The following is a 27,430-nucleotide window of genomic DNA, read 5'->3' on the forward strand; positions in this document are numbered from 1 at the left end:
CGAGGAGAGAGCGAGGGGCAGAGGGAAGATACCGTGGAGTGGACCCCCTTTCTCTGTTCCTTTGGTGCTTTTAAACCAGTATCCGTGAACACACCATCCAGCGTCTGATAACCCCGTCATCAGATAGGTCCGGTATGTTTCGGGGATGCTCTTTCCCTCCCTGCAGATATGCTCTCCGTGAGAAAGAAGAAAATCCCCACCGGGAATCACTGCCGTTGTGTTAGCTATTATTACTCCGAGGAGCTGTTTGAACAGTGGGACGGAGAGGGAGCTAGAGACTCTTCTCTCCAGCTCCAGCTGCCATCTACTCCTCCTGCTCCTCCCCTCTCCTCCTCCTCCTCCTTCACCAGAACCACTTCTCTTTCTCATCACATCAAGAGGTAAATAAGCCAGATTCATCAATAACAACCTATTTCCAGACATATAGTTCACCTCCCCGGGTGTTTCCGCGGTGTCAGACACATTGGGAACAGCTTACAGGATTAAGCCAAGGGGATAATTCTGATTTGTGATGGGGTCTTTTTTTGCTTTGTACCCCCCTTTGCCTCCCTGGCGTCGGGTCGGGGGTTACGCTTCTTTAGGCAAGTCCGAGGTCACTTTGTGAGCTAAAGATGCGTCGATGAAGGCCATAGGAAGGTGTGAGTTGAGAATATGAACCTAAACACGACCTGTTCGGTGGAGAAATAGCACACCAGAGTAGGAAGCTAACTGTGTTTGATGCACTCCCGGTGATGCTAGCTTAGGCAAGTTACACATCTACCTTAGCATACGTTAGCTAACATCTCCAGTTGTTTGCTAGCCGGCTAACCCTGACTTGATTTTAAGCACTTTTATATTCGGCGTTGTGTCCTTCGTACTCTTTCCTAAGTGTCTACCGTTCCTACAATGTAATAACTGAGTCATAATAGAATCACATTTGATGTTAAGAATGGCTAATATCGCTGTTATGATACAGGACAGCCCGGAAACCTTAAATGACACAGTAACAAAAGAAAGAATATGAGCTGCAACTAGCTTACAAATGTCCTGTTACGCCTTCGTGTTTGTTATTGTCTGCTCGGGAATGAATGTAATATAACTGGAATGAGACGACATTTAAAGGTGGAGGTTAAAATAGACACCTAAATAGACAGATACCTTTATCATGAGTCCTCTGTACATTGCCACAGAGCCTAGCAAACACAGCCTGCTCACTAACTAAAAACAAATTCCCGTTTGAATCCTGTAATTACATGTTTACAGAACATTCGATTTTACACCTTCAAAAAAGTAATTTAAATATGTTTTAATGTTTAACTTATATACAACCTTTAGAGGCTTAACTGTTTTTTTCTCCAATAATTATTTATAACACTAATTGCCATAAACAGTTGCAGTCTTAACCTTGGTTTTGGGGAACCCTCCTGTTTTATGAGTAGATTTGTTGTCACCGTGCAAGTCTGCTAGCAATGCACGATATCAAGAATGAAGAATCAAGAAATCTTTATTGCCAAGTGAGCTCGCACACACAAGGAATTTGACGTGGTGAATGTGGTACTTAACAAGACAGTAAGGACCATAGACTGTATTAAATAAGGACACAACAAGACAGTAAGGACATAAATATAGAAACCTAAAAGCTAACCTCAAAATTCTAAATAAGAATATAAATAATATATGTACAAAGAAAGGTATATAAGTACTTTTAAGATATAAATAAATGAATTAGTCTAAGCCAGAGTGCAAATTTTAGTGGATGAATATAATAATGAAATATGTTATAGAATAATTTACAATATTGCACATGGTTGTTCAGATATTGCACTGGAAATCAAGGATTGCACATGTGTGTGATGTATCACAGGATTCTTTAGTGGTTTATTGTTGATTGTTTATGATATACTGCGAGTCCGGTAGTAGCAGAGCTGAAATTGTCGTTTTCGTATGATTCTGAATCCACTTGCATATTAAACTTTAACCATGTTGAATTATGTATTACGCTACTCAATGAAGGTGCCTGTTTGCAGAGTCAAAGAGGAGCAGTGAATGAGATGGTTTGGACACAAGAAGCTGTCAACAATCAATAACTTATAGAAGACATGCCCAGGCTTGCTATAGGGGCTGGTGTAACGTTGTCTACGTCAGAAGGGTAGTTATTTATGCAGTGTAATAATGCACACTCATGAGTAGACACATTTCTGAAGCCCCAACTCAGAAGAAGCACTCTGTTCAAATAACAGAGGAATCATTTGGCCACCAAGTAATACCTTGTCGACAGTGGACATTCTATAAGAGTGTCTGTCTCTGTTGCCACTTATTTCTTTGTGTTTTCGCAGCATTTCGGAGATGTGAGGAATAGGAAGAGATTGGTGATATTGAGCAGCCTGTGCATTGACACGACCTCTTCACCTCATCTTCAGCATGAATGGTGATATGCCTCATGTTCCCATCACTACTCTTGCTGGAATTGCTAGCCTGACAGATTGTAAGTGAAACAGCATGTCTCTAACAGTCTAAACACTAACATTTAAATCAAGGCTTGCTAACACCTGAATGCTTAAGCAGACCCAAAATGGACCCTCTGTGTAGTGATACCAGATTTTAAACACAGATTGTTGTGATTTGCCTCACTCATGGCAATTTCAAAGCAGTCATAGGGAAGTGGCATAGGATGGGCAGTTGTAGGTCCCCTATGAGAAATAAGAACTCTGTAAAAAGGAACAATATGTATTTCACAAAGTTAAGATTTATATTATAACTCTTGTTCTGGATTGCATTAGAAGAGAGTGCCTAATAATTTGTAACTTGAAGAACGCAGACATATTTGCTGCCATATTTTAAGGCCTTTTAACAAAAAGATACACAATATTGTTTTGGCATCAGTTATGCATGTACCCTAATGCCTTTTGATATATGTATAGAGATTAGAAATGTAGTAAAATGAAATATTTATTCAATTGTAACCTCATGCCAGTGGTCAGTTATATATATAAACACTGGTCATTATTACCACTTAGTGCCCCATTTGCATGCTTTTCAATTTTAATTCTTGCATTCACAAATATTTCAACTACTAACCCACCCTTGATACTGTTAATTACGTGATTTCCCCCCCAGTTCTCCTTCTTTATTCCACACCAAAAATACCTTGTCTTTCCATCACCCCCCTCAGTGTTGAACCAGCTGCCTTTGCCCTCTCCTCTCCCTGCCACCACTGCTAAGAGCCTGCTCTACAATGGAAGGATCTCAGATGAGGTCAGCAGCCTCCTGGTGTGTCGGGACGAGAATTTGGTGACTCAGCTGGCGCAAAGCCTCAACCAGGTCTCCACAGAACACATGTAAGTATCATTCACTCATATGTCACATCTCATGGAGAGTTTACGCAGAGGAGGATTATGATTTAAGGTAAGGACGAGTTGTCAGAAGCTAAAGGTGTTTTTCGACCGCAGGAACTTTACCCCAGAACTAGGGACTTTACCCCTGAACTACATTCGTTTCAACTGGAGGAACCAGGGTCTAAATATAGTTCAGGGATAGATAATTTCCCCCCTGAAAAGCCCCTGCTTGGGGGTAGTACTTTTCAAAGGTCCTGAGACTTTCGGCTGAAACGTACAGTGTTTGTGGAGTTTACACAGTTGTTGAAAGACAGATGGAGTTCCTGGAAATGCATCCTAGTTTAAGATTTCAAATATTATTTAATATACATATATTTTCCATACGTTACTGGCCTGATTTGGACAATCCAGCCTGTGGTCGAAACGCAGACAACAATGGGGGCACAGAACCTTTTAGTTCCGGGGAAAGTAGTTCTGGGGGCTAAAAGACCTCGGAACTCTGGTTGAAATGCACCTTAACAGTAGCTTTATAACGGTGTACTAACTCTGTAAGTTATCAGTATTGTATGTGTTAGAATATGTTGTTTCACTGTTTGTATAAAAGAGACGAGATCAGGTGTAGCTTTTCATTATTACATAGTAACTACCTCAGTAGATACCGTAGCTGATGTTGTAGGTTGCACCCATGAAACACCATTGATGATCAGCAGGTATTCCCCCCAATGTGACTGTGGACCCTTTATTTCTTTGCTTTTCAGAGAGTTAAAGGACAACTTGGGGAATGATGAACCCGAGGGTGAAATGCCAATGCTTCTTCAAACTCTACTGTCCAGGGACCCCAAAATCTTCAGGGACAAAAGTATGTTACCACAGTGCCAGGTTTGGGGTTGTTAGGTGGAGGTCAGCTAAGCGTAGTGCATGCTCTCTCACTGGGTGCATTCCTGGTCCCTACTGCAACTTTACTATTCACCTGAGCTTTTTGGACATGAGTTGGCCATAACAGAGGGTGTAGGGGAGGCGCTGCAGGATGAAAAATGTTGAGTTTGCATCACATTCATAACTAGAACTCCACCAACCTAAATTTCAGTACATCCAGCATTTTTTTCCTCAGTTTGTTTGTCTTCCAAAAGGGGGGATTGAAGAAACAGTTTGGGTTATATTACCAGTGGTTATCTTGACTCTCTGACATTAGTCAGACGGTTTTCTTACCTATCAGCATTTCTTATCTCTGACTGTAAATGTAGCCTGTATTGGCTTTTTGCGTTTATTTTTCAGAGTCAAGGATCAATATTACTACAAGAGCTAAAGAGTAATACAAACACAAAATGCAGATAATGAAGGGTCTGAATATATTTACCTTAGCTCAGAGATAGCTAACTTGTGCAACATTTAGCTGTGTTAAAACAAAAAAAATATAGCCCTCAGAAAGACCACAGATCCATACCAGTTAGCACATGTACTTATTACTTTCATCAACAAGTAAGTCCATTGACTGTTATTTTATAACCGCCTGTCTTTAAACTATGGTGTCAGGTGCACTGCTACCAACCAACAAAACCAGGTGACAGTCTGAGCTGAGAGATAACAGGAAATGAAGGTCCCCAGACATCTTAGACCTCTGTTGATGTTGTTTTTTCAACGACACTGTTCTTTTGCACAACACTGAATTTCCTTCACCTCTATTCTGTAGAAGTGAGCAGAGACTTTTTGCTAAAAGATATCTTAAAACTACATCTAGAGTTTTCGTCGTTTTAGGCTTATTATTATTATTATTATTATTATTTGGTGTTGTTGTTTTTTGTCCTCATATTGATCCGACCCTTTAACCTGCACAGATTAACTCTCATTTAATCTCTTGGTCTGTTTTAAAGCACAATAGGTTGGAATAAAGCTCTGTGTACATTGCCACAGTGTCTAGCAAACACAGCCTGCTCACTACTTTAAATAACTTCCTTTTGATCCATAATTAAATGTTTGCTTTCAGCCATTCACAGAACATTCGATTTTCCACCTTCAAAAAAGTAATTAAAAATATGTTTTAATGTTTAACTTATAGAACCTTTAGAGGCTTTACCTGGGTTGTTTTCCATTCATTATTTATAACACTAATTGCCATAAACAGTTGCATATTCATCTCTTAACCTTGGTTCTGGGAAACCCTCCTGTTTTATGAGCAGCTGCACTAGCCTGCATTACCCATAATTATAAGTATATAGTATGCATGCACACTTCACACTGAGTCAGTGTAGTGCTGAAGATGGCAAAAGAGAGAAAAGATTCATGCACAGTGGATACCGCGGTGCTAGATCAAAGTAAGTCAGAGAGAATAAAGGGGAGACATTTGTGGGAGTGACCATGAGTCATCAGATAGAAATGTAAAATTAAGACGCTCTTTAGGTATGCATACGCTTGTAGAGTGCTGGGTGAAACGTGTCGCAGCACATTTCTAAATAGCTAGCAGTGTTGCAACTTAGTGCTTATGATACAATTAAATGCCACCTCCAAAACTTGTCCCTGGATAGTGTACTCCTGTGACCTGTTACCTTGATAGACCCTTACCATTGCCACTAAATATTCCTCCTTCATCACTCTGGACTTATGGTTGGTACCCGTATAAAAGCTTATTGTCATCATGATAAGCATCATTGCTCAAACTACTGTCTTTCAAATGTATCTACTATATAAGAATATATAATGAAAATGTTATTACTTTACACAATGCAGTAGTTTCTTAGAAAAGCTTCATTTGTGAAGTGGTCAGTTTTTGTTGGCACTTGTCGTCTTTGGCATTGATTTTAATTTTGGAATAAGTAGCTGTAGTATTGTTTTAGAAAGCATTATATTGGCAGTTGCTGTATTTAATAAAAAAATACTCTAAATTCAACACAATAACAACACAAAAGGAAGCCTTTGAATGGGTAATAGAGTTAAAGAACACCTCTCGTGCACACTGTTAATGAGAAATTAGAAGGTAGGGTAAAAGAGATGCTTCTGCTAAGTGATGCTTTTTGAAGTATCCAGAATTGCTTTAGGCAGATGGTGCGTATGGAAAGCTAGAGATTGTAGATACACTTGTGATGTTACTCAAACTCACTTTCACTTTGCAATATTTTGTGTAACTCAAGAACAAGCAGAATCATATTGCATCAATAGCTCCGTGTTTGAGTTGTCTTTCATCTCCACCTTTAGGTGTACTGCAGCAGCCGTTGATACAACAGTATAAGGTGCCTCAGAATCAGGTGCATGGGAGTCCAGGATCCAACTATCAGCAAACCACTGTCGCTCAAAGTCCCTCTGGGTAAGCCAGTGCCAGTATTGTGTCAAGCTACGAAGAAGCAGAAGTGTCTCTTTTTCTACAGTATAAAGACCTCTTCATTCTCTTTCACAGATGCTTTACATCCCAGCAGTCTGGATCAGGTCCTAGGTTCATACCCCAGCAGAACAGCCCTATACCCAGTCCTTACACCCCTCAGAGTCCTGCAGACTTTATGCAGTACAACCCACCGAGTATTCTCAACACCAACAGACTCAGCAAGGTGAGAAGGAAAGGAAGTCGATGAAATATGCTTTTCAGATTCAGATATAATTACTATATTAAGATATCACAAGCAAAAAAGAATGATTTATATATTGTAGCGGGTTAAAATCCAATTTTGATGAACTTTATGACACAAGATACAATACTTATTTCAAAAAATGTATCAAGAATATTTTGCTATCTGCTTTGGTGGCTATTTTACCCATTACAATAAATTAGTATTAATTGTACTGTAAATGTACTAATAATTATGATTTTTTTTGGCTTGTAATATCTTAATGCTCCTCTGAAGAACGTACAGCACCTAAACAATACCTCTTATTTTGTTGCTGATTTTCTCTAAAATGCCAAATGTACATACAGATGTGTCAATGATCAAAGATCTTTGCTGTTAAAGTTAAAAAGGCGGGTTCAGCAGCATGTTGTAAATAACCTCATACCTACCTGTATAAGCAGTTTCCTGGCATTAAAAATACCTATACAAGTAGTGTATGTCTCCTTGTATTAGTTTGTCCACCTGTTATTGACATAATGCGCAAACGTAGATATTTGAATGGTTCGAACCTATGGCATAGAATAGGCTGGTGATCTGGTTTGCTTTAATGGATCATTGATACACATCATTACACATTTCAGCGAGCTGAAAAACTTTTAAGAGAAGCTGTAAAATCAGATTTATATCTGGACTGGTCAGGTCAATGTGGCTTATACTGAGTGTAACAAGATATTTTGCGTAGTCATTAGACAAACACACTCAGTAAGATGTGAGTTTTAGAAAAAGTAACAGAATTCCAAGACCTCATTTTTGTGTTGGCTTAAATCAGTCAAGTAGGATTTTTTTCTAAAAGAAAGCTACATCTAATCAATGTTTTTCTGTGCTTTTCACTTCTATTCAAAGAGGCCTTTCACAAGAGATAGCAAATGTTAAGATGTGCTCTTAGAGGATGTTCCTCACTGAACAGCAGTTACACTCTAACCTTGAACTATTGAATATCTTCAATTTCCTCCCCCTCATTTTGAGAAAACAATAACCCTTTTCAAACGACTCCACGTTTTACGTAAACGAAGCTGCCCACAAGAAAATTCCTCACAAACTTTTAAGCACCCTGATACGGCAAAGAAGAGGTGTTATAATCTGACACCTGCATCCTTTAAAATCATAAACTGCAGCTGTGTCGTGACATTGAAAGTGAGTTAACTGAACATTAATTTTTTTCTCTCTGTTTTAGTTGCCAGTGTTGTGAGGAATTCCCATGACAACAAGGTCTCTGGACAGCTGTCAAGTAATTCATCTCATCATAATGCGAGGACTAGGCTCAGATGAAGACTACATGAACATGGCTCACAGACTGGGACATGAGGTAATGCAGAGAATCAAATAATCCTGAACTCTACCTCAGCAGATGCTGACTCTTCAAGCTGATGATGAATGTTCTCTGCTCTAACAGGAGAATGACCCCTCCATGAGGGCCTCCAAGTTTCCGGTTAAATCACCACAGCCTGTGTGCTCCCTGCTGGGAGTGAGGAGGCCGTGAAAAGTATGTTGTCTCAGCAATCAATCAATTTCGGTCGATGAGTACTTAAAAATATTGCACTGCTGTAGATTACATTCTTTTTGCTAAGACTTTCACTTTCCTGAACTCTCTTTGTGGTTACATAGAGTCCCGGCGTTCTCTCATCATGCAGTCACCTCCACCTGATATGCCACCAGATGCAGCTCCTGACCTGCTCCTCACCTCCCCTGACCGCAAGAGGAAGCAGAAAGAAAGGAGGTAAGAAGAAAACAAGCAGATGGATAACAGTGCTTTTTATGGCATTGTTAGTTCTCCGATAAAAGACTCACCCCGGCTGACTCTGAAACTGACAAGAGTGAAGAGTCCGGACGTGGATCCGTCAATATCAGCTCGCATGAAACCGATTTGGTGAACAACACTGATCAGTTATCTAGAACTGCCCAGGATTTGTCACACAAGTTCGGTGCTGAGAGCAGGCAGAATCTCAGCATGCTCCAGGGCGGCAAATACCAAGGAAGCCGGAGTCATTGCCGTGTTTGATGATGCTGAGATCGACACACTCGTGGAGATTGGAGGAGAATAGAGCGCGAGTCAGCAAATGAGAGGGAACGGTGTTCTAAAGAAGTCCAGGATAAGGTATCGTGTTTCTGCCTTTGCTGGGCTTTCTAACTTTTGTGTTTGTTTGAGGAGCTAAGCTACATTCTTTTTTATGCAGATAAACCACTTAAAAAACGAAAGCAAGACTCATATCCTCAGGAATCTGGAGCTGAGCAAGTGACGGGCCTACTGCACATGGGGGCAACACGGACAGCAAGCTGACACCCAAGAAGACGGAATGCCGCAAGTAATGGTTTCCAGTCGGCCAGCTTTGATGGTCAGTATTGATCTGCAACAAGCTGGCAGACTGATAAGACAGCCTGTAGTGGTCCTGGAGCCCCAGCAGTTGTGTGAGGACCACCTAAGGCGGATAAAGTCAAAGGGTGATGGAAAGGTGGATAAAGTTGTTGAAAGCAGACCTGAGATCATCAAACAGCATTCAGACAAGCCAGGAAGTCGGGCTCAGACGGGCAACTGGAAAACCCCAAACAGAAGCAGGACAGTCGACGCGAATCCAAACACAGGCATGACGGTAGAACTGACAGCAGTAAGGGACACTTGGAGGATGGACGGCCAGACACACCTCGGCAGAGACACGAGAAGCATTCAGACTCAGGCCACAAAGAAGAAAAGAACCATGACGGACACAGAGCCAATGTTGGACAACACAAGACTCCAAAAAGCACGAGAGAGGCGGAGTGTAACTCTAGAAATGGAGAAGAGAGAGCACGTGATAAAGATAAAGATAGAGAGAGGGACAAAGATAAAGAAAGGGATAAGGATAGGGAAAGAGATAAGGACAAAGAAAGAGATAAGGATAAAGAAAAAGATAAGGAGAGAGAAAAGATAAGGAGAGAGAAAAAGATAAGGAGAGAGAAAAAGATAAGGAGAGAGAAAAGGATAAGGAGAGAGAAAAGGATAAAGACAGAGAAAAGGATAAAGAGAGAGACAAAGATAAGGAGAGAGAAAAGGATAAGGAGAAAGAAAAAGATAAGGACAGAGAAAAGATAAGGACAGAGATAGGACTAAGAATGGAGATAGGACTAAGAATGGAGAGAGAGATAAAGATAGGGTCAAAGTTAAGGATAAGGAAAGAGATAAGGAGAAAGACAGGAAAGGGAAAGAGACAAAGACAAAAACCAAGACAAGGAAAAGGAAAAGGAAAAGGAAAAGACCAGAGATAAAGACAGAGATAGAGACAGGGAAAGAAAAAACAAAACATTATCCAGTGAAAACTCCAACAGACACCTCCCTGACCAGAATAATAAACCTGAAAGCGCTAGAATTAAGCAAGATGGAAGCAGAAAATCCAGTGACCTCAATGGCCGACAGAGGACAGACAGTTCCAGCCATCAAAATGCTCAACATAGAGACGAGACAAAAAGTGGGGACCGTGAAGCGAGCGTCCAAGCGTCAAAAAAGCAGGAGACAAAATCCAGCGAGTTTCCCTCATACCTGCTGGGTGAAAAGAAAGGAAGTCTGAAGAACTTTGTGATTCCTAAATTGAGCGGGATGGGAAAGACAAAGATCCTCCGCTTCCAAGCCAGCTGAAAGATGTCTGGGCAGAACCCAGAGTCAGGCTGGAGAGGGTGTCACTGATAGAGAATCTAAACAAAGGAGCTAAGCCTGTGGTGGTGGTTCAGAAACTCAGCCTCGATGAGGTAAAGAGCATCATTAAGGAAAGCAGGAATCCACACAAACCCCACTTTGACAAATCAGGGAGAGGTAGGATTAACTTTACTTATATTTATACTCCAAATTATCTGTGATGGATGTGTTTATTTGTTTGAACTGCTGCCTCTGGAGCTGTTGATGTTACAGCCTTTAATCTAAATATAAAGTGGATAATTTTTCCTCCCCCTGCTGAAATCTCACTCACCTCTTGTGCTTGCAGAAATGCCCTTTAATGAGAAGTCAAACAAGCGAAGGCACAGCATGATCAGTAAGAAATCTAAGTATGCTGAAGTGGACACAGATGAAGAGGAAGAGGAAGGCTCTGGCAATGAGTGTTAGTATTAGAACCGTAGAAATGTACAATGTTTGAACTCATATTTACACAAACACAAGTCCTACAAAATATGTATCCACCTGAAAATGTGCTGCTTACCTGCAAATATTGATTGATTTTGTTTTGTCTCTGTTACAGCTGCAAAAAAAAAGCACAAGAGAGACCATGACAAGACTTGGAAACACGAAGAGAAGAGAGGTTCAGGAGAGCACCGTCGAAGTGGAGTGTTCATAACTCTCGCAAGGGGGGGAGCAGCCGTCACCGTGAATGGAACTCAGATAATTCAGATGACGAATGTCCTACACCAAGCCTTGGTGATGGTGAGTCTTTTTACTTATGCTTCCTAGTGACGGGGGCAAAAAAGCATAACGTGCAAAGAGTACTTTTATTTGTTAAGTTTCAAATAGAGTAGAAGTTTCAGTTTGACAGAATTGGTTTATTTTTCCTTTATCCATAGCAAAATCTCATCGCATATGATTCATGTGACTGTTTAAAGCTCCTGTGAGGAACTTTTATTTTGTGTTCATATTGGTGCTCCCTGTTGACAAAGCAGTACCTCTTATTGCTTTGTTGATTTATTCTGTACTCATGCAAGTAGCGTTCGATGAAAAAACTCATTCAGCTTTCGTTTGATATTGAATTGTGTCACTTATTGCAAATTTTGAAAATGTAATATAGACTCTGTTTCAACTGGTGTTCTATTGATAACATCTTCTGACACCTACACAGCTACAGTGATTCCAGGCATCTAAAATGAACATGTAGAACTTAGCAGTCTTGTAGCTGATGATCTACTTTGCTTTTGTAGGTCAGTATTCATATCAGTCTGTTTCATAACGAAAACGAAACAGGAGCTTTAAAGGAGAATTTGTATCAAAAACACGACTTTAACATAAAAGATAAGATCCATAGTAAGTGACATGTTTTGACCACAGGGGGCGCCCAGATCAAACAAACCAGGAAGTTAAACTCATCAACAAGACAACAATGATCTCTCTTTGTACTAGGGTTGGGCATTTCAACCAAATACTATTCAATAATCATTGGCATCTTTTCAACGATTATTCGAATAATTTCCCCACACACACACACATGCACACACTGTCCCGTCAACGGCCTGTTTCTGTGGCAGCTGTGTTAACCATAAGCAGGACGAGGTGCTGCTAGTAGCGGCCACTTACAGTGTCTGTCTCGATCACCGCGTGGCAGTTGTGTTTACATTTTATAGCTATGCTCGGTCTCTGGAAAAACGTGTGTAGTGGTGTGAGATTCAGAAACAGAGAACATCGCCGCCACTGTCGCAAATGTTTTCCTTCTTCTTTTGTTTTTTAATGCAGTAAGTGTTCTTCTTCTGTTTCTTAATGAGTTAGCAAACAGATGTAAGACGCTCTATAGCCACTGTCTGGTTGGATACCGTATTACAGCCAGGCACTGTTAAAAAACAATAAAAATTTTGACTTTTAAAATGAGAAATCTTCGCAGTAACTCGATTTTTGCTAAGTAAACTAATATCCAAATAGTTCGAAAATCTTGTCCATCCCTAATTTGTACTGCATAACAGTTTCTTATGTCTGATCGATAGAAAACTATCTTTCAGAACAAAACAACGGGAAAAGGCGGAGCAACGCTGTCCATTTTTTTTACAGTCTATGGTCATGACGTTATATCCTTTTTGAGCAGAAATATGATGACAGAAACATGTTTGGGGAACTAATTTTATTTGACAGTTTAACCATCTGTGGACATCGAGGAGGCGGTCTTTATGACTTATGCTGTAGCCAGTCAGTAGGGGGCGCACCAAATGCTTTGGCTTTACCTTTGGGGAGCTGCCATGTCCCCCATCGTTCTATACAGTCCATGGTTGTGTCCTTTTGTTGTATATGACTCATCTCTTTGTTGTTGTCTTTTTGTTTAGTTGCCAAAAAACTGAAGAAACAGAAGCAGAAAACAGGAAAGCTACAACTCTAAGCTGACACACGAAGGTATTGTTTTGCCACTTCGAGTCTTTAATGCTTTTAATGAATCAACACTTTTGATTAATTAATTTTTTACATTCATGTAACAGAAATAATGGATTCCTCCACGTACAAGAGATTCATAGCCAGTGTTGACAACATCCTTGAGAGCCTTGAGGACGTGGACCTCACTGCTGAAGGTGAACATGAAGCGCTGTACAGTTCAAGTTGTTCTCGATATTCAAAAAGTGCTGAGTTGACAAAAGTACTCATTCTTACTCATTCTAACCCTGTGCTCTCAAACAGATGACGATGATGAGATACCCGAAGAGCTTCTGCTTGGAAAGCACCAGTTGAGGCGAGCTAGGCAGTGATTCTGAGAAACTCAAAGCCATGGGTGCCTTAACAAGGTAAGAGGAGCATCTCATCATGATTCACGAGGACCATCAATTTACTGCAGCATCACTTATGAATATCAATCTTTGGTCCACAGTTTCCCTCTGGAAAACTGGTGAAAATCATGAATATCCTGGAGAAGAACATTCAGGACAGCGTCAAACTTTCCACCTTAATGAATCATGTAAGTGGTCAGCCCGATCGTACGTGTCTCCCAAAGAGAGTGATGATGATTACAATCATTTTCACTGAACTTTAAGAGCTTCTCTGCAGGATTTCTTAACATACTTTAACTTGAATGATGGTTTTTGTCTTTCTTAGGGTAACGATTCAATGGATGAGGAGCGTCTGTGGCGTGACCTTATCATGGAGCGGGTGTCCAAGTCTGCTGATGCCTGTCTGACTGCACTTAACATTATGACATCTCCACACATGCCCAAGGCTGTTTACATAGAGGACGTGATCGAGCGGGTGCTGCAGTTCACAAAGTTCCACCTGCAGAACTCTTTGTACCCTCAGTATGACCCGCTCTACAGGCTGGACCCACATGGAGGTCAGTACCTTTCCTCTGGTTGTCCCAGTGTTGAGTTAACCTATAGCAAGCTGGTAGAAACATGTTGTGCAGGGAGTACTGCTTTACTGCAGTGGCATTTCCATCAGAGATTACTATAACTGATTATCAGCTTAAGTTAACTTTCTTGAGTAAAAGTTCTCCATAGGTTGCCATTTTCCTCTTTACCTAGCACTTTGCACATTGACAAACTGTTTTATGAAGGAAAACTTAATCTCCTGCAACGTTATTGGTTTACCTATCTCTTTTAAATCTTTCATTTACTCAGTCCTCTTCTGATGATCAAGTGAGATGAACTATAGATACAATACCAGTCAAAAGTTTGGTAACACCTTCTCATTCAAGGGTTTGTATTTATTTTAATTATTTGAAACACTGTAGATCAATACTGAAGACATCAAAACTATGAAAGAACATATATGGAATTATTTAATTCACAAAAAAGTGTTAAACAAAGCAGAATATGTTTTATATTTTAGATTCTGTAAAGTAGCCCCCTTTTTCCTTCCTGACAGCTTTGCACACTCTGGTATTCTCTCAGTCTGCTTCATGAAGTGGTCTCCTGGAATGGTTTCTAATTAACATGAGCCTTGTCAAGAGTTTATTTGTAGAATGACTTGTCTTAAGTATTAATCTACAATGTCTAAAATAATTAAAAATAAAAACCATTGAATGAGAAGGTGTGTCCAAACTTTTGACTGGTAGTGTATGTTTTTGGGGGCTTTTACACCTTTTATTCATAGAGGAGAGAAAAATGGGTAGTGTAAGAAACTGGGAGAGAGTGGGGGTATGACATGTGGGAAAGGAGCCACAGTCTGGAATGGATACTGGGCTGCCCACTATATGCGCATGCAACTCAACCATTAGGCTAAGTCGGCAACCGAGATGAACTATATTGAAGAAAACATGGTGGGAGCAATTCCAGTTCAGCCACATTAAAGAGACTTGTTAAAAACCTGATGGATATAGGTAGTGTGTTGATTAATCTGTCTCAGAAAAAAAGGTCAAATGTTATCTTCAAGAGTGGCTTGTTTGAGGGACTCATTCTGACATTGTGATCTCATGACTTTGACTTGACCACAAAAAATTGGATGCTATATGTGAAAGGTGGGCTAAACAGAGCCTTCCCTCTTGCTGTGCTTCCTTTAACAAAGGTACATTAAGCAGTCTTCAGGCACTGAAGTAATAGTGAACGTTAAATTATAGTGCGTTTGTTATTTAGTCAAAAGTGTTTGAGCACAACCTGTTGAATGTTTTCATAAGTGCATTTAGGGCGTGCTCTTGGCTTAAAATAATTGTATGTAAGGTTATGGAGAAGAAAATACAAGAGAACTACCAAAAGGAAATTACTATTGACAAGAGTTACTTGGTATTACTAATTACTAAGTATTTCTGAGGAAGGCTGGAAAACTATTGTGAATTTAAGTGGAATCTAACACGCCTAACCTCAGGCAGATTATTGGTTGGATGAGTCTGTTGAATATATTATTCACCATCAAGAATCTCACCATTCAGGTTTTTCCAGCTGTGTGAGAAACTGTGGCTCCCAGAAACTGAATCATACTCATTGTTTTATTTGTGCAGTAATAAGTAAACACCTTTCGATGTAGGATACACAATGAAATGAGGGAAGTAATGTTAGCTTTAACTTTAATATTGGTCCAGATATTAGTTATCGGGAACAACTTTTTGTGAGAACTTTCACACTATGATTAAAGAAACACGGAATACTGAGCATAGCTACCAGGAAGGCAGTAACAAAATAATAGCTAAAGCCTGCTTCCCTTCCATAGAAGACTGCTATAAGGTTATTTATGAAGTCTTTGTAATAGACACCCAAGTATGAGGCACTATGTGAGAAGTGCAAACCTTGTACTAGTACTTCCCCAAAACTGCCCTTTTGGTTGTTGATATGTATCTGTCATCTAAAAAAAACCCTTTTGTGTACGCAAATGTGCATCTTCTTTTTTTAAGGAACAGAAAGTTACACCATGTTATTGTATTTTTTTATTTGTCTTACTTTTAGTTTTGTTTTATAATTTATTTGTAAAATCACTGAGGATTGTATCACATTGGAAGTTATGTAACAAGTGATGATTTTTAAAATCAGCTGTGAGTTTGTGATTCTAAATAAAATGTGATTTTTTTTTTCAATTTAGTTTACTACGGTCTTCTTTTTAGTGGCTCGCACGGTTCAAAGTCCAGGAGAGCAAAATCGTCCTCCACAAAACAGAAAGGTGGTCGTCACACTTACACAAAGTGTGTGATATGTCAGCAACATTGCCGAGCTCCTGGAGATCCAGCTGCTACACAGACACAACCATCCTCCAGGTGAGACTCTCCTGACTAATTCGAAGTTCAAAACACCCGACATTTGAGCTGCTGAAGTTCAAACACTCCTGATTTCTCTTTTGTATGATTTTTAGGTGTCCACTCTGGGGTATCACTCCATTTTTCGTGGAGAATGTCAATGAGCTGCAGCTCTGTGCCATCACACTTGTGACAGCTGTAAGTCTGCGACATTAAAATTTGCTTTTACTTCAGCTGCTGATTATGCTCGTGGTCCAAGTATTTTTTTTTCCTGCACACGTCTGATTTGCTTCTCACTCTTGGACAGGTGTTCTCACGATACGACAAACACAGGCAGCTCATCCTTGAGGAGATCTTCACTTCCCTGGCTAGACTGCCTACAAATAAACGCAGCCTCAGGAACTTCAGGTAATTGAGTCACAAATGAATATCTTGAAATGTTGAAATGACAATTTGATCAATCATTGCCTCTGCATACTTCTTGAAAGTAAGAAACTGTATGTCTCATTTTTCCCCAGGCTGAACAGCAGTGATTCAGAAGGAGATCGTTTGTACATCCAAATGGTGACAGCTCTGGTTTTACAGCTCATCCAGTGTGTGGTAAACCTCCCAACAGAGGACAGATTCAGGGATGAACCTAAAAAGAAGGTAAGTGAAAAGTAAACCAACTTTTAAACCACATTGTCAGTAATTTATGGATAATAACTGTTCTATGCATTGTTTTTTCCCCTGAAGGTGGATATAAAGACGTTTTTATCACAAACTCTTATGAGATGGCCATGAGGACAGCTCAGAACTTCCTCTCAGTGTTTCTCAAGAAGTAAGTCTACGTTTCTGTTATTCCTAAACACACAAATTGTATGCTTGATCTCTCTCACTTATTTTTTTTCCCAGATGAGACCTTAATCTAAAGCCCTAGCTGTCTGTAGACTGAGCACTAGATCCTTTTTTTACATATATGTGGATTTGCTAAATAAAGGATTCAGAGACATTCCAGAACATGAGAGTTGCTGTGGACTGCGGTCCTCAATCTGCTGATTTGTCCGGCTGCTTTTGAGCTGTCTGTGGTTAAAAAATGATCAAACACTTGCACAAAAAGCTCCATCTCTGTAAGAATCGTCCTTACCAGTAGGCCACGCTGTGTGATATCTACATGTACAATAAAAGATGATTCTCTGTCTGTTTCAGGTGTGGCAGTAAGCAGGGTGAGGAGGACTACATGCCTCTGTTTGAGAACTTTGTTCAGACCTGCTGTCTACCATCAACAAGCCTGAGTGGCCTGCAGCTGAACTGCTGCTCAGTCTACTGGGCCGGCTGCTGGTAAGTTGCATCACTCACTTTAAGGTGTCGTTACTCATCTTCTGTCCTGTAGGAACAGCTGCTGATTGTTCCCCTCCACTTCCGTGGTTCTAGGTGCACCAGTTCAGCAACAAGCAGACAGAGATGGCACTCAGGGTGGCTTCACTGGACTACCTCGGCACTGTCGCGACAAGCCTGCGTAAAGATGCTGTCCTAGCAAGATGGACCAAAAGTCTATTGACCGCATCCTCAGAGAGGTAGGCTTTATTTTTATGAAGTTGTTAATAAAGAAAAACATGACATTGAACTGCTTTTGAGATACTATCGATCTCCTTATAGACTAAGGCAACGATGGAGACCCAACAACTTCAACGGCCTTGCTAGGCTACCTGGATGAGAACATTGAGACGGATCCAGCCCTACTAGTGAGTGTTTCATTTTCATATACCAAACTGTACATTTGCAAAAGTCACATTATTGATCACCAAAGGTTTGGACATGTTTGCATGCAGCAGTTAGTGCCACTACTAATTTTATATAAAGCTTTCATTGGTTTAAAATGAGGATGTCATGGTGTTCAAGGACGCACTCCCATCTGCCGTTAGAATAATTGTCCCCCTTCCAAGTCTCATGCGGCCTCCACTCACATCGCTTTCAGGCCCAAACACAATAAGACCAACCTCTTGTACATATGAGAGAGAGAGACAGACAGACAGAGAGAGAGAGAGAGAGAGAGAGAGAGAGGAGAGAGAGAAGAGAGCAGAGGAGAGGAGGAGAGACAGAGATAGAGAGAGAGGAAGGAGACAGGAGAGACAGACGAGGAGAGAGACAGAGCGAGGACAGACAGACAGGACAGACAGACAGACAGACAGAAGACAGACAGACAGACAGAGAGAGAGAGAGAGAGAGAGAGAGAGAGAGAGAGAGAGCTGAGAGAGAGAGAGAGAGAGAGAGAGAGAGAGAGAGAGGATAATCTTTCCAGTGTTTGCAGACATGTAGAGTTATGAATGGTAAATGTCTCCACACTTCATCCTGATTAATGCCGATGGATGCCGTGCTCGCGCGCTGTGGATTCACTCACGCATATTACGCTCAGGCTGACCGTTAAATCCTCCTCTGTCCACTTTTTTTACCATCTTTCTCTGACAGAGCTTTAAGTTCAACTATGTTTCCTCTCATCTTTTTCAACAGCTGTTTTTGTTGAGCAAACTTGACAGCCTGACAGCATTCATGTCCTTCTGTTTTCTCTGTGCCGATGTGACGTGTGGCGCTTTGGTGAAAGTAAAAAAACAAGCATGTGCTTCACTGCACCGTGGTGAACGTATGCTGGCATGAAAAATGATGATGACACTTTTACACAAAGAGGCAAAAGATTAGTTTTATTCAGAGCTATATGGTTGTTATTCATTACTTCTATTCTTATTCCGCAAAGCTGCAGTAGGAGCGTTGCATCGTTATACATCATGTCCATGTTGTCTACTTGTGCTCATACATGTGCAACTGTGCCAAAGCCCAGCTCATTGAACATCGCAAGGCTAAAGGAAATGGACCCTGCCTTAGCATGTTACGGAGCACTCACACTTGTCAAACAGGCTGGACTTAAGGGTTGAAACACGCTCAGGCACTGTACGGTTTGCCTAGTGTGCGTGCGCCCTATGACTAAAGTTCACCGGGGATCCTTGTTGTTGATCACTTGTTTTATTTTCCATCATATGCCTCAAAATATTCTGCAATTTTTGTCTCATATGTGTGCTTTTGTTTTTTGTAGTTTGCCAAGAAGTTTTACATTGCCCAGTGGTACAGGGACACAACCAGTGAGGCTGAGAAGGCAATAAAGTCTCAAAATGACAACGATGAGGACGGCAGAGGTCGACATTACTCTCAAGATGTTGACTCAACGCAGAGATCATGCAGAGGGCTGAGTCAAGAAAGAAATTCCTCCGCAAGATCATCAGGATACCACCATCACAATTAAGCGCTCTAAGGTGAGCTCATCTTCACTGTATCCCTTTATTTGATCTGATGTCTGACTTGTTCACCAACACTTTGCTTCTTTTTGTCCTCCAGATTAAACTCTGACACTGTGGATTACGAGGACTCCTGTCTGATTGTCAGATATCTGGCCTCTATGAGGCCGTTCGCACAGAGCTTTGATATTTATCTATCACAGGTAAGATGATTGTTTTTAAATAAATGTGAGTCAGGGATTGAGTTGTGTTGGCTGCCACTAATCATTTCTCCTATCTTCTATCTTGCATAGATTCTGAGAGTGCTGGGTGAGAGTGCCATTGCTGTCAGAACTAAAGCCATGAAGTGTCTGTCTGAAGTAGTCGCTGTCGATCCAAGCATTCTAGCACGGGTATGTCATCCTGTATTGGTTGCAACACACCTCTAAGTCTGTTTGATTGCTTGCTGTAAACTTAATGTACAGGAAAACATATCTTATATATATCACACAGGAGACTCGCTTGTTGCGATTACACTGGTTATTATAACAGTTGTCTATACTTGACTAACTTCCCCCTCTTTGTTTTTCAGTTGGATATGCAGCGTGGCGTTCACTGTCGCCTCATGGACAACTCCACCAGTGTGCGAGAGGCTGCCGTGGAGCTCCTCGGCCGTTTTGTGCTCAGTCGACCAGAGCTCATTGAACAGTACTATGACATGCTCATAGAAAGGATTTTGGTAATTTCTCAACCCTCCATTAACGTTGTGATGTGTTTTAGACAAATGGTCAAATTTAAAAGGATTTATTATAAAGTGTCCTCTTGGTGAAGCAAAACTTTGTCCCAAACTTTAGCTAACCCTGACCTAAGAGTTCATTCAAAGTGTAAAGGTCAGCTGAGGTAAACTATCGTCTACCCACACTGCCACCTAAAGGTCAGACTAAGAACTGCGACCACTTGGAAGGTGAAATTAAAGTTCAAATTCACATGATTGTGAATTGAAGGAAATAAATTATAATCTGATTTTTTTTGTAGTATTTATCAGGTACTTCAATATGTTAATAAACAAATCAAATAATCAGACAAAAGATAGAGAAATAATAAGCAGTGATGAGAGCCTCGTGTAATGATTGAATGATACTTTCAAATGTAGCTTACTCTCGCTAATTTTTCTGAAGTTGCCTCGCCAAGCTTAAAGTAAAAAGAGAAGAACCCCATGTTTTTGTTGTATGTTAAGTTTTCCGTCCAATTTGATTCTGACAAAAAAGGCACTTATGTACAGTTAATATTGAGTCATCCTCATGTCATTTTTTTCTTTACACAGGACACAGGCATCAGTGTTCGAAAGAGGGTCATTAAGATCTTGAGGGACATTTGCCTGGAGCAGCCAGACTTTCACAAGATCACTGAGATGTGCGTCAGAATGATCCGGAGGGTCAATGACGAAGAGGGGATCAAGGTTTGTTCTCGCTTTTTAACTGAATGGCGCTAGCCTTTCTTTTTTCCCAGGGCAGTCTAAAAATCATGTTTTCCCCCACAGAAACTGGTGAATGAGACATTCCAAAAACTGTGGTTCACCCCCACACCCAGCCATGACCAAGATGCCATGACCCGGAAGATCCTAAACATCACAGACGTGGTGCGTAATATATCAGAGCGATTGTGTAATATTCAAGATTGAAGCATTTTTTTCATAATCTGACACTTGACATTTTTCTATTTTTACCCCAGGTGTTAGCGTGTAAAGATTCCGGCTATGACTGGTTTGAGCAGCTTCTCCAAAATGTGAGTTGTTAATCTGCTGTTTTTTTAACAGCTGCTACAATATCTATCTGAAAGCTTCCTGGTTTCTAATCTGATCTCTCTTTGTTTTCATGTGTACGCTGTTTAGCTGCTGAAATCAGAAGAGCAAGCATCATACAAACCTGCCAAGAAGGCCTGTATTCAGCTGGTGGACAATCTAGTGGAACACATACTGAAATACGAGGAGTCTATTGCAGGTAAAATAAGAACTTTAATACAATTTTTGTGTGAAAAAACAAAGAAATGGTTAACATTGCGTGCTGTAACAAAAGATACTGTTTGTATTGCAGACTGTGAGGACAAAGGGGTCAACTCAGGTCGTCTGGTAGCATGCATCACCACTCTGTACCTGTTCAGCAAGATCAGAGCACAGTTGATGGTGAAGCATGCCATGACTATGCAGCCCTACTTGACCACCAAGTGCAACGTAAGTACATCATGCTCAGGATAATTAACCTGCTTCAAAGAATGAGACATCACCTGCTTAGGCTGATGCCCACATGATACTGAATTAACCAAGTTTTATGTTGTCATGTAGCACCATCTAGTGGCAGACAGTTGAAAATGCAATTTAATTTAGACCATCTGATGGAGGCATAAAGCACACCTCTGGGAACTGAGAGAAGAGTACAGTTAATAAAGTAGTGTTGTTTTCACAGCTCATCTTTGCACTGTCTTTGTTTTCACATTTCAGACTCAAAACGACTTCATGGTGATTTGTAACGTGGCAAAGATCCTGGAGCTGGTTGTGCCTCTGATAGAGCATCCGAGTGAGACTTTCCTCACTACCTTAGAGGAAGACTTGATGAAGCTCATCATCAAATACGGCATGACGGTAAGCCTACAGCTTTTGATTCCTACATCTGAACAAAAAAACACAACATGAATATGAAACTGTTGGCTTGATCATTCATATTTGACTCGAGCGTGATATGTTTTGTGTCTTCTGATCAGGTTGTGCAGCACTGTGTGAGCTGTCTTGGTGCTGTCGTGAACAAGGTCACACACAACTACAAGTTTGTCTGGGCTTGTTTCAATCGGTACTACGGTACGTCTCATTTACTGAAACACAGACTCTGATTTATGCGAGACTTGAAATGGAAAAGTCTGTTATTTTAATATTTTATGCCTACATCATTGTCTCATTTCACGTCCATTTTACAGGGGCTCTTGCAAAACTGAAGACACAGCACCAAGAAGACTCCAGCAGCGCCACTCTGGCTACTAACAAACCTACTCTCCTGCGCTCACTGTTCACCGTGGGGGCTCTCTGTCGACACTTTGATTTTGACATGGAGGAGTTCAAGGGGACCAGCAAGGTGAACACCATCAATCACCCAAACCACTGACATGTGCATACCAGCTGCTGATCACGTCTTGATGACTGACCTGCTCTCTCCTCCTCTGGTGTCTTTTTTTAGATCGTCATCAAGGACAAAGTGTTGGAGCTTCTCATGTACTTTACAACTCATGAAGATGAGGAGGTCCAGATTAAGGCCTTGATAGGTCTAGGTATGTTGAAAATCATGACATCACTGTATAAACACTGCAGTCTATTGGTGTTTGCGGATTTGATCTTATATTTGCCTGTGCCTTAGCTGACTTGTCTGATCTGTGTGTCAATCATTTCTCTTTTCTCAAGGCTTCCAGTTCATCATGCACCCGGAGCTCATGTTTGTGCAGGATCTGAAGGTTCTGTATAACAACACACTGTCAGATGAGAGCAGTTTGGTCAATCTGAAGATCCAGGTGTTAAAAAACCTGCAGACTTACCTGCAAGAGGAGGACTCCCGAATGCAGGAGGCTGATCGCGAATGTAAGTCTAACCAATCATGATATTTTGAGGTTACTTTATTAGATAAGACAGCTGAAGAGGGAAAGGAAATGTGGGGAGTGGAAAGCGAGAGGGGGACATGCAGCAAAGGGTCATGGCTGGGAGTCAAATCTGTGACCTCTGCGATGAGGACTATAGCCTCTGTACATGGGGCACACTTAAACAAATAAGCCAACTGGCACCCCAATCAATTTATTTTAATGCAGATTATTTGTTATGTATTTATTTATTAGGATCCCCATTAGCTTCCACATTGTGGTTGCTAGTCTTTATGGGGTCCACACAAAAAAACTAAAAGAAGAAAAAAAATTATTTAAAATCACACATTATCCATAAAACAAAGATGCAATTGCAGCCAATTTAAAAAAATCAAGAATGAAAATGAAAAATAAACTAAGTATCTAAGATGTATGAGTTTATACCTGATAGTCCTTTATTGTTCATTTCTATTGACCTTGCTTCAAAGGAATAAAGCTGATGTTTCTTTTTCAAACAGGGAAGAATCAATCCAAGCAGGAGGATCTGAAAGAACTGGGAGACATTGCATCTGGCATGAGCAGCTCCATTATGCAGATCTACCTGAAGCAGGTGCTGGAGTCCTTCTTCCACTCACAGTCCACTGTCCGACACTTTGCCCTGAGTGTGATCACTCTGACTCTCAGCCAGGGCCTCATCCATCCTGTACAGGTGCGTTCAGGCAAGACTTAACTTACAGTACCTAACTGCACAGCTGTTGACAGATTCATAACAGTTGTTTATTTGTGTTTAGTGCGTGCCCTACTTGATCGCCATGGGAACAGACCCTGAGCCAACCATGAAGAACAAGGCCGATCAACAGCTGGTGGAGATTGACAAGAAGTATACAGGCTTCATCCATGTGAGTTGCTTATTACACTGATCACTGAATGCTACATTGATGAAACACACACACACACACACACAGATAAAATGTGTTTCTGTATTATCATGTTGTTTAAAACTTAGAGATGTTTATCTCTGTGTCTCCACAGATGAAGGCTGTAGCAGGATTGAAGATGTCCTTCCAGGTACAGCAGGCTATAAATGGATCTAAAGTCTCAGTGGTCAGAGGTTTTCGCCACGAGGACTCAGACGCTGCACTCTGCTCTCATCTGTATTCAATGGTCCGTGGGAACCGACAGCACAGACGGGCTTTCCTCATCTCCCTGCTCAACCTGTTTGATGACAGCTCTGTAAGTTCACTGTTGATTTGTGTTAATATATATATTTTAAACACTTCTCTTGAACAGAAATGGAAGCAGTAATGTTTCACTTGTTTTCCTCAACAGAAAACCGAGGTGAACAGGCTTCTGTTCATAGCAGACAACCTGGCCTGCTTCCCCTACCAGACCCAGGAGGAGCCTCTTTTCATAATGCACCACGTAGATATAACTCTCTCCGTCTCTGGCAGCAACCTGCTCCAGTCTTTCAAAGAGGTGAGGAGCTTCGTTTGTTTATTACTTTGAACTCTTAGATGTTTAGTTTACTTTAAGATCGTCTTGTACGTCCACCGTATTTGTTCTTGAGTGCTTTTGCTCTCCGTGCAGTGTTTGCGGAAAGGTCCCGTGCAGCAAGTGAAGAAAACGATGAAGGCCAAGAAGAAGAAGAAAAAGAAGAAGAAGAAGAAGAAGAAGAAGCAGTCTAGGAAGAGGAAACACAGCTCTGATGAGGAGGAGGAGGCGAGCAGTTGCAGTTCCTCCAGCAGCAGCAGCAGCAGCAGCAGCAGCAGTAGTAGTAGTAGCAGTGAAGAGGAAGTGGAAGAAAAGAAGAAAAAACCCACGGCGTGTGATTCAGACTCTGACTTAGAGGACGAGGATGCAGTGATGGCCCGTCTACCTGAGAACCCGGTCCCTCTGCTGGACTTTGCCAGTGCTTCACAGGGAATTCTCCTGCTGCTGGTGCTCAAACAGCATCTGAAGAACCTGTACGGCTTCTCAGACACGTAAGAGACTGCTCGGTAACAAACCCTTCAATGACTCTTTGTAGTTGTTTGGATGACTGAAGCGATGTTTGTTTGTTTTTTACAGCAAAATCCAGAAATACTCACCAACAGAGTCCGCCAAAGTGTACGACAAAGCAGTGAACAGGAAGTCTAAGGTGCACTTCAACCCTCGCCAGACAGTGGACTACCTGAAGAGTGATGTGTCCAACATGGATCTCAGCGACGACACCAAGAGGAATATTGTGAAACAGTATTTGGACGTAAGCATCCGATGTTATTTTGTACCTTATTTGTTCCTCACCTCTCAGTCTTAGATATGTGTGATAGACAGATCTGAGCCAGTAGAAATCAATATTTAATTCATGTGTTAGCTTGTTGTTGAACGTCCATCTTAAAGAAACTCAGGTTTGTGTTTTAATAAAGAATGTGTGCAAGGCTCTTATTAGCCGCTGTGGTAAGTAAGCACTTAGCTACATTATCATGCACTCACTGTTTGTTTGTGATTTTAGAAGTTAAGCAGAGACATTACTAAGTTGGTTGAAAATATTCACATCCAGGAATTCTCACACTGCCTGTTTTTATCTCATAGTTCAAGGTTCTTATGGAGCACTTGGATCGTGACGAAGAAGACGAGGAGGGAGAAGCAAGTGCCAATGCCAGAAACAAAGCCATCACTTCGCTGCTGAAGGGCCCGAAGCCCGTAAACCACCACCACAATAATCACAAAGCCCCGGTGGAGTCAGACGATGAGGACAGTGAGGATGAAGACCCTCCTGTGGTAAGAATTTTAAACTCCCAGCAGGAGGATTTTCCTTAAGTACATTAAGAAAGTTGATGAGAAAGAGAGGAAACACAAAGGTTATTGTTGCTTCTATGGATTTTAAATCTTCACTTTTTTTTGAGAAGACAAGATTTGTTGATTTCTGTTGATTTTTCTTTTCTTGATGGACACACTCTGCTTCCTCTACCCACAGCGGAAATCAAAAAAAGGCGGGGACTCTGCAGAAGATTCAGGTCATATGAACGAGAAAGTGGAGGCCATGGACGTCATTGCCATCTGCCGTCCCAAATACAAAGACAGACCACAGATTGCCAGGGTCGTCCAGAAGACCAAGAATGGCTACAGCATACACTGGATGACTGGAACGTACTCTGGGCCCTGGACCGTGGCAAAGAAACGGGATGGTCGCAAAAAGGTGCCTTGGGTCGACACAATCAAGGAGTCAGACATTATTTACAAGAAAATCTCCTTGACCAATGGGCAAAAGCTGTCGAACAAAGTGGCACAGACGTTACGGGCAATATATGCTGCTAAGGAGGGGAGTAAGAGTTAATCGACTGGAATGACTCACGCAGGAACCCCTCACAGCCCCAATCCACATTGATCCGATATGTTCCAGAGAGAAGATGAAGCTTCTTAAGATTTCAGGACCTGGTGGAGAAGAAGTATTAAGAAGACCGGTCTGTTTCAATACGGGCATGTTTCAGTTAGACCCAAGACAAAAGAAGGAGATGTTTGTGAAAAAACATTGTGTGGGAGTTCCTTCGCTGTTGTGCAGCAACTTTGTTGTTTGATTTTTACTCCCACTGTATCATAGTTTAACTAAACACATGTTTATATCTGAACATAATTCTGTAAAAATTAAACTGAATGTTGGAAATTAGTGTATCGATGATGTTCTTAATAAAGTGTTTTTGGAGTTTAAACTAGCATCAGTTGGATTTATTCACTTGACCTGAGCTCTGACAACTTTTAATCCTCTTTGTTTCTTGTTCGAGACACTTTAGTTGTCCACCAACACTGTGTAATGGAGTATCTTTGATATAATTTATTTATGTTAAGAGCAGTGCAGTATGTGTGCCTATATGAGGGGGCGATATGTCGTTTTTAATATAGGTTTTGATGTAGTAGAACACCGAACAAGAACAAAATTGATCCCCACGCTCTTCTGGATGAACAAATACTGCAATAAATTTCTTATGTCTTTGTTACCTGGTTGTGCTTTTTTCATCCCGCATCAGAAAGTATATTGTATTATATTCATCTTTTTCGTGTTTATTGCCATCAGCAGCTGAGAAGTAACTAAAACATATAGAACGCACTGCTGAAGGCTGATTTCTCTGTGAAATAATGATGTGATGTGCTTTAATAAACCAATAGTGGAATGAATGGGTGAAGAGGGATTTCAAATTCATAGAACATATAGCTACCATTAAACTATTTATTGAAAAATTAATATGTATTGTTTTGGGGCCATACCGTATTAAGTTAAGTTCCCAGGGGGTCAAAGCGATAGTTTTTTGAGGGCTACTATTGCTTCACAATGTTTCTCATTCTTAATCCATACAGTTGTCCAAACAATAGTACGTTGACGTGGATTCACC

At 40.9% G+C, this 27,430-nt stretch overlaps 1 protein-coding gene across 1 annotated transcript; it reads left to right on the plus strand.

Moving 5' to 3' along the window:
- LOC117831087 (nipped-B-like protein B) lies at nt 1-27,037 on the plus strand. The gene is given in 70 exon segments (XM_034709587.1): nt 1-380; nt 2,316-2,464; nt 3,152-3,317; nt 4,073-4,173; nt 6,504-6,612; nt 6,703-6,818; nt 6,821-6,850; nt 8,082-8,161; nt 8,163-8,213; nt 8,301-8,358; nt 8,361-8,390; nt 8,513-8,758; nt 8,761-8,866; nt 8,868-8,937; nt 8,940-9,002; nt 9,057-9,135; nt 9,138-9,199; nt 9,201-9,218; nt 9,220-9,412; nt 9,415-9,800; nt 9,803-9,966; nt 10,139-10,467; nt 10,470-10,688; nt 10,858-10,971; nt 11,110-11,193; nt 11,196-11,291; nt 12,887-12,905; nt 12,907-12,953; nt 13,037-13,126; nt 13,233-13,282; nt 13,284-13,330; nt 13,413-13,506; nt 13,644-13,875; nt 16,074-16,126; nt 16,128-16,202; nt 16,204-16,224; nt 16,320-16,331; nt 16,333-16,401; nt 16,511-16,611; nt 16,722-16,855; nt 16,939-17,023; nt 17,392-17,444; nt 17,447-17,523; nt 17,617-17,713; nt 17,716-17,759; nt 17,842-17,869; nt 17,872-17,927; nt 19,271-19,400; nt 19,403-19,487; nt 19,570-19,672; nt 19,763-19,861; nt 20,041-20,187; nt 20,773-20,907; nt 20,989-21,087; nt 21,180-21,233; nt 21,340-21,448; nt 21,542-21,678; nt 21,946-22,086; nt 22,206-22,299; nt 22,416-22,570; nt 22,673-22,763; nt 22,894-23,067; nt 23,582-23,772; nt 23,855-23,962; nt 24,096-24,296; nt 24,393-24,539; nt 24,651-25,045; nt 25,131-25,305; nt 25,635-25,823; nt 26,020-27,037. Coding segments are annotated over 69 exon segments (8,037 nt in total). The 5' UTR covers nt 1-380; nt 2,316-2,400; the 3' UTR covers nt 26,380-27,037.
- The last annotated feature ends 393 nt before the right edge of the window (nt 27,038-27,430 follow it).

The sequence above is a fragment of the Notolabrus celidotus genome, chromosome 19 (genome assembly GCF_009762535.1).
Source record: "Notolabrus celidotus isolate fNotCel1 chromosome 19, fNotCel1.pri, whole genome shotgun sequence".
Lineage (NCBI taxonomy): Eukaryota > Metazoa > Chordata > Actinopteri > Labriformes > Labridae > Notolabrus > Notolabrus celidotus.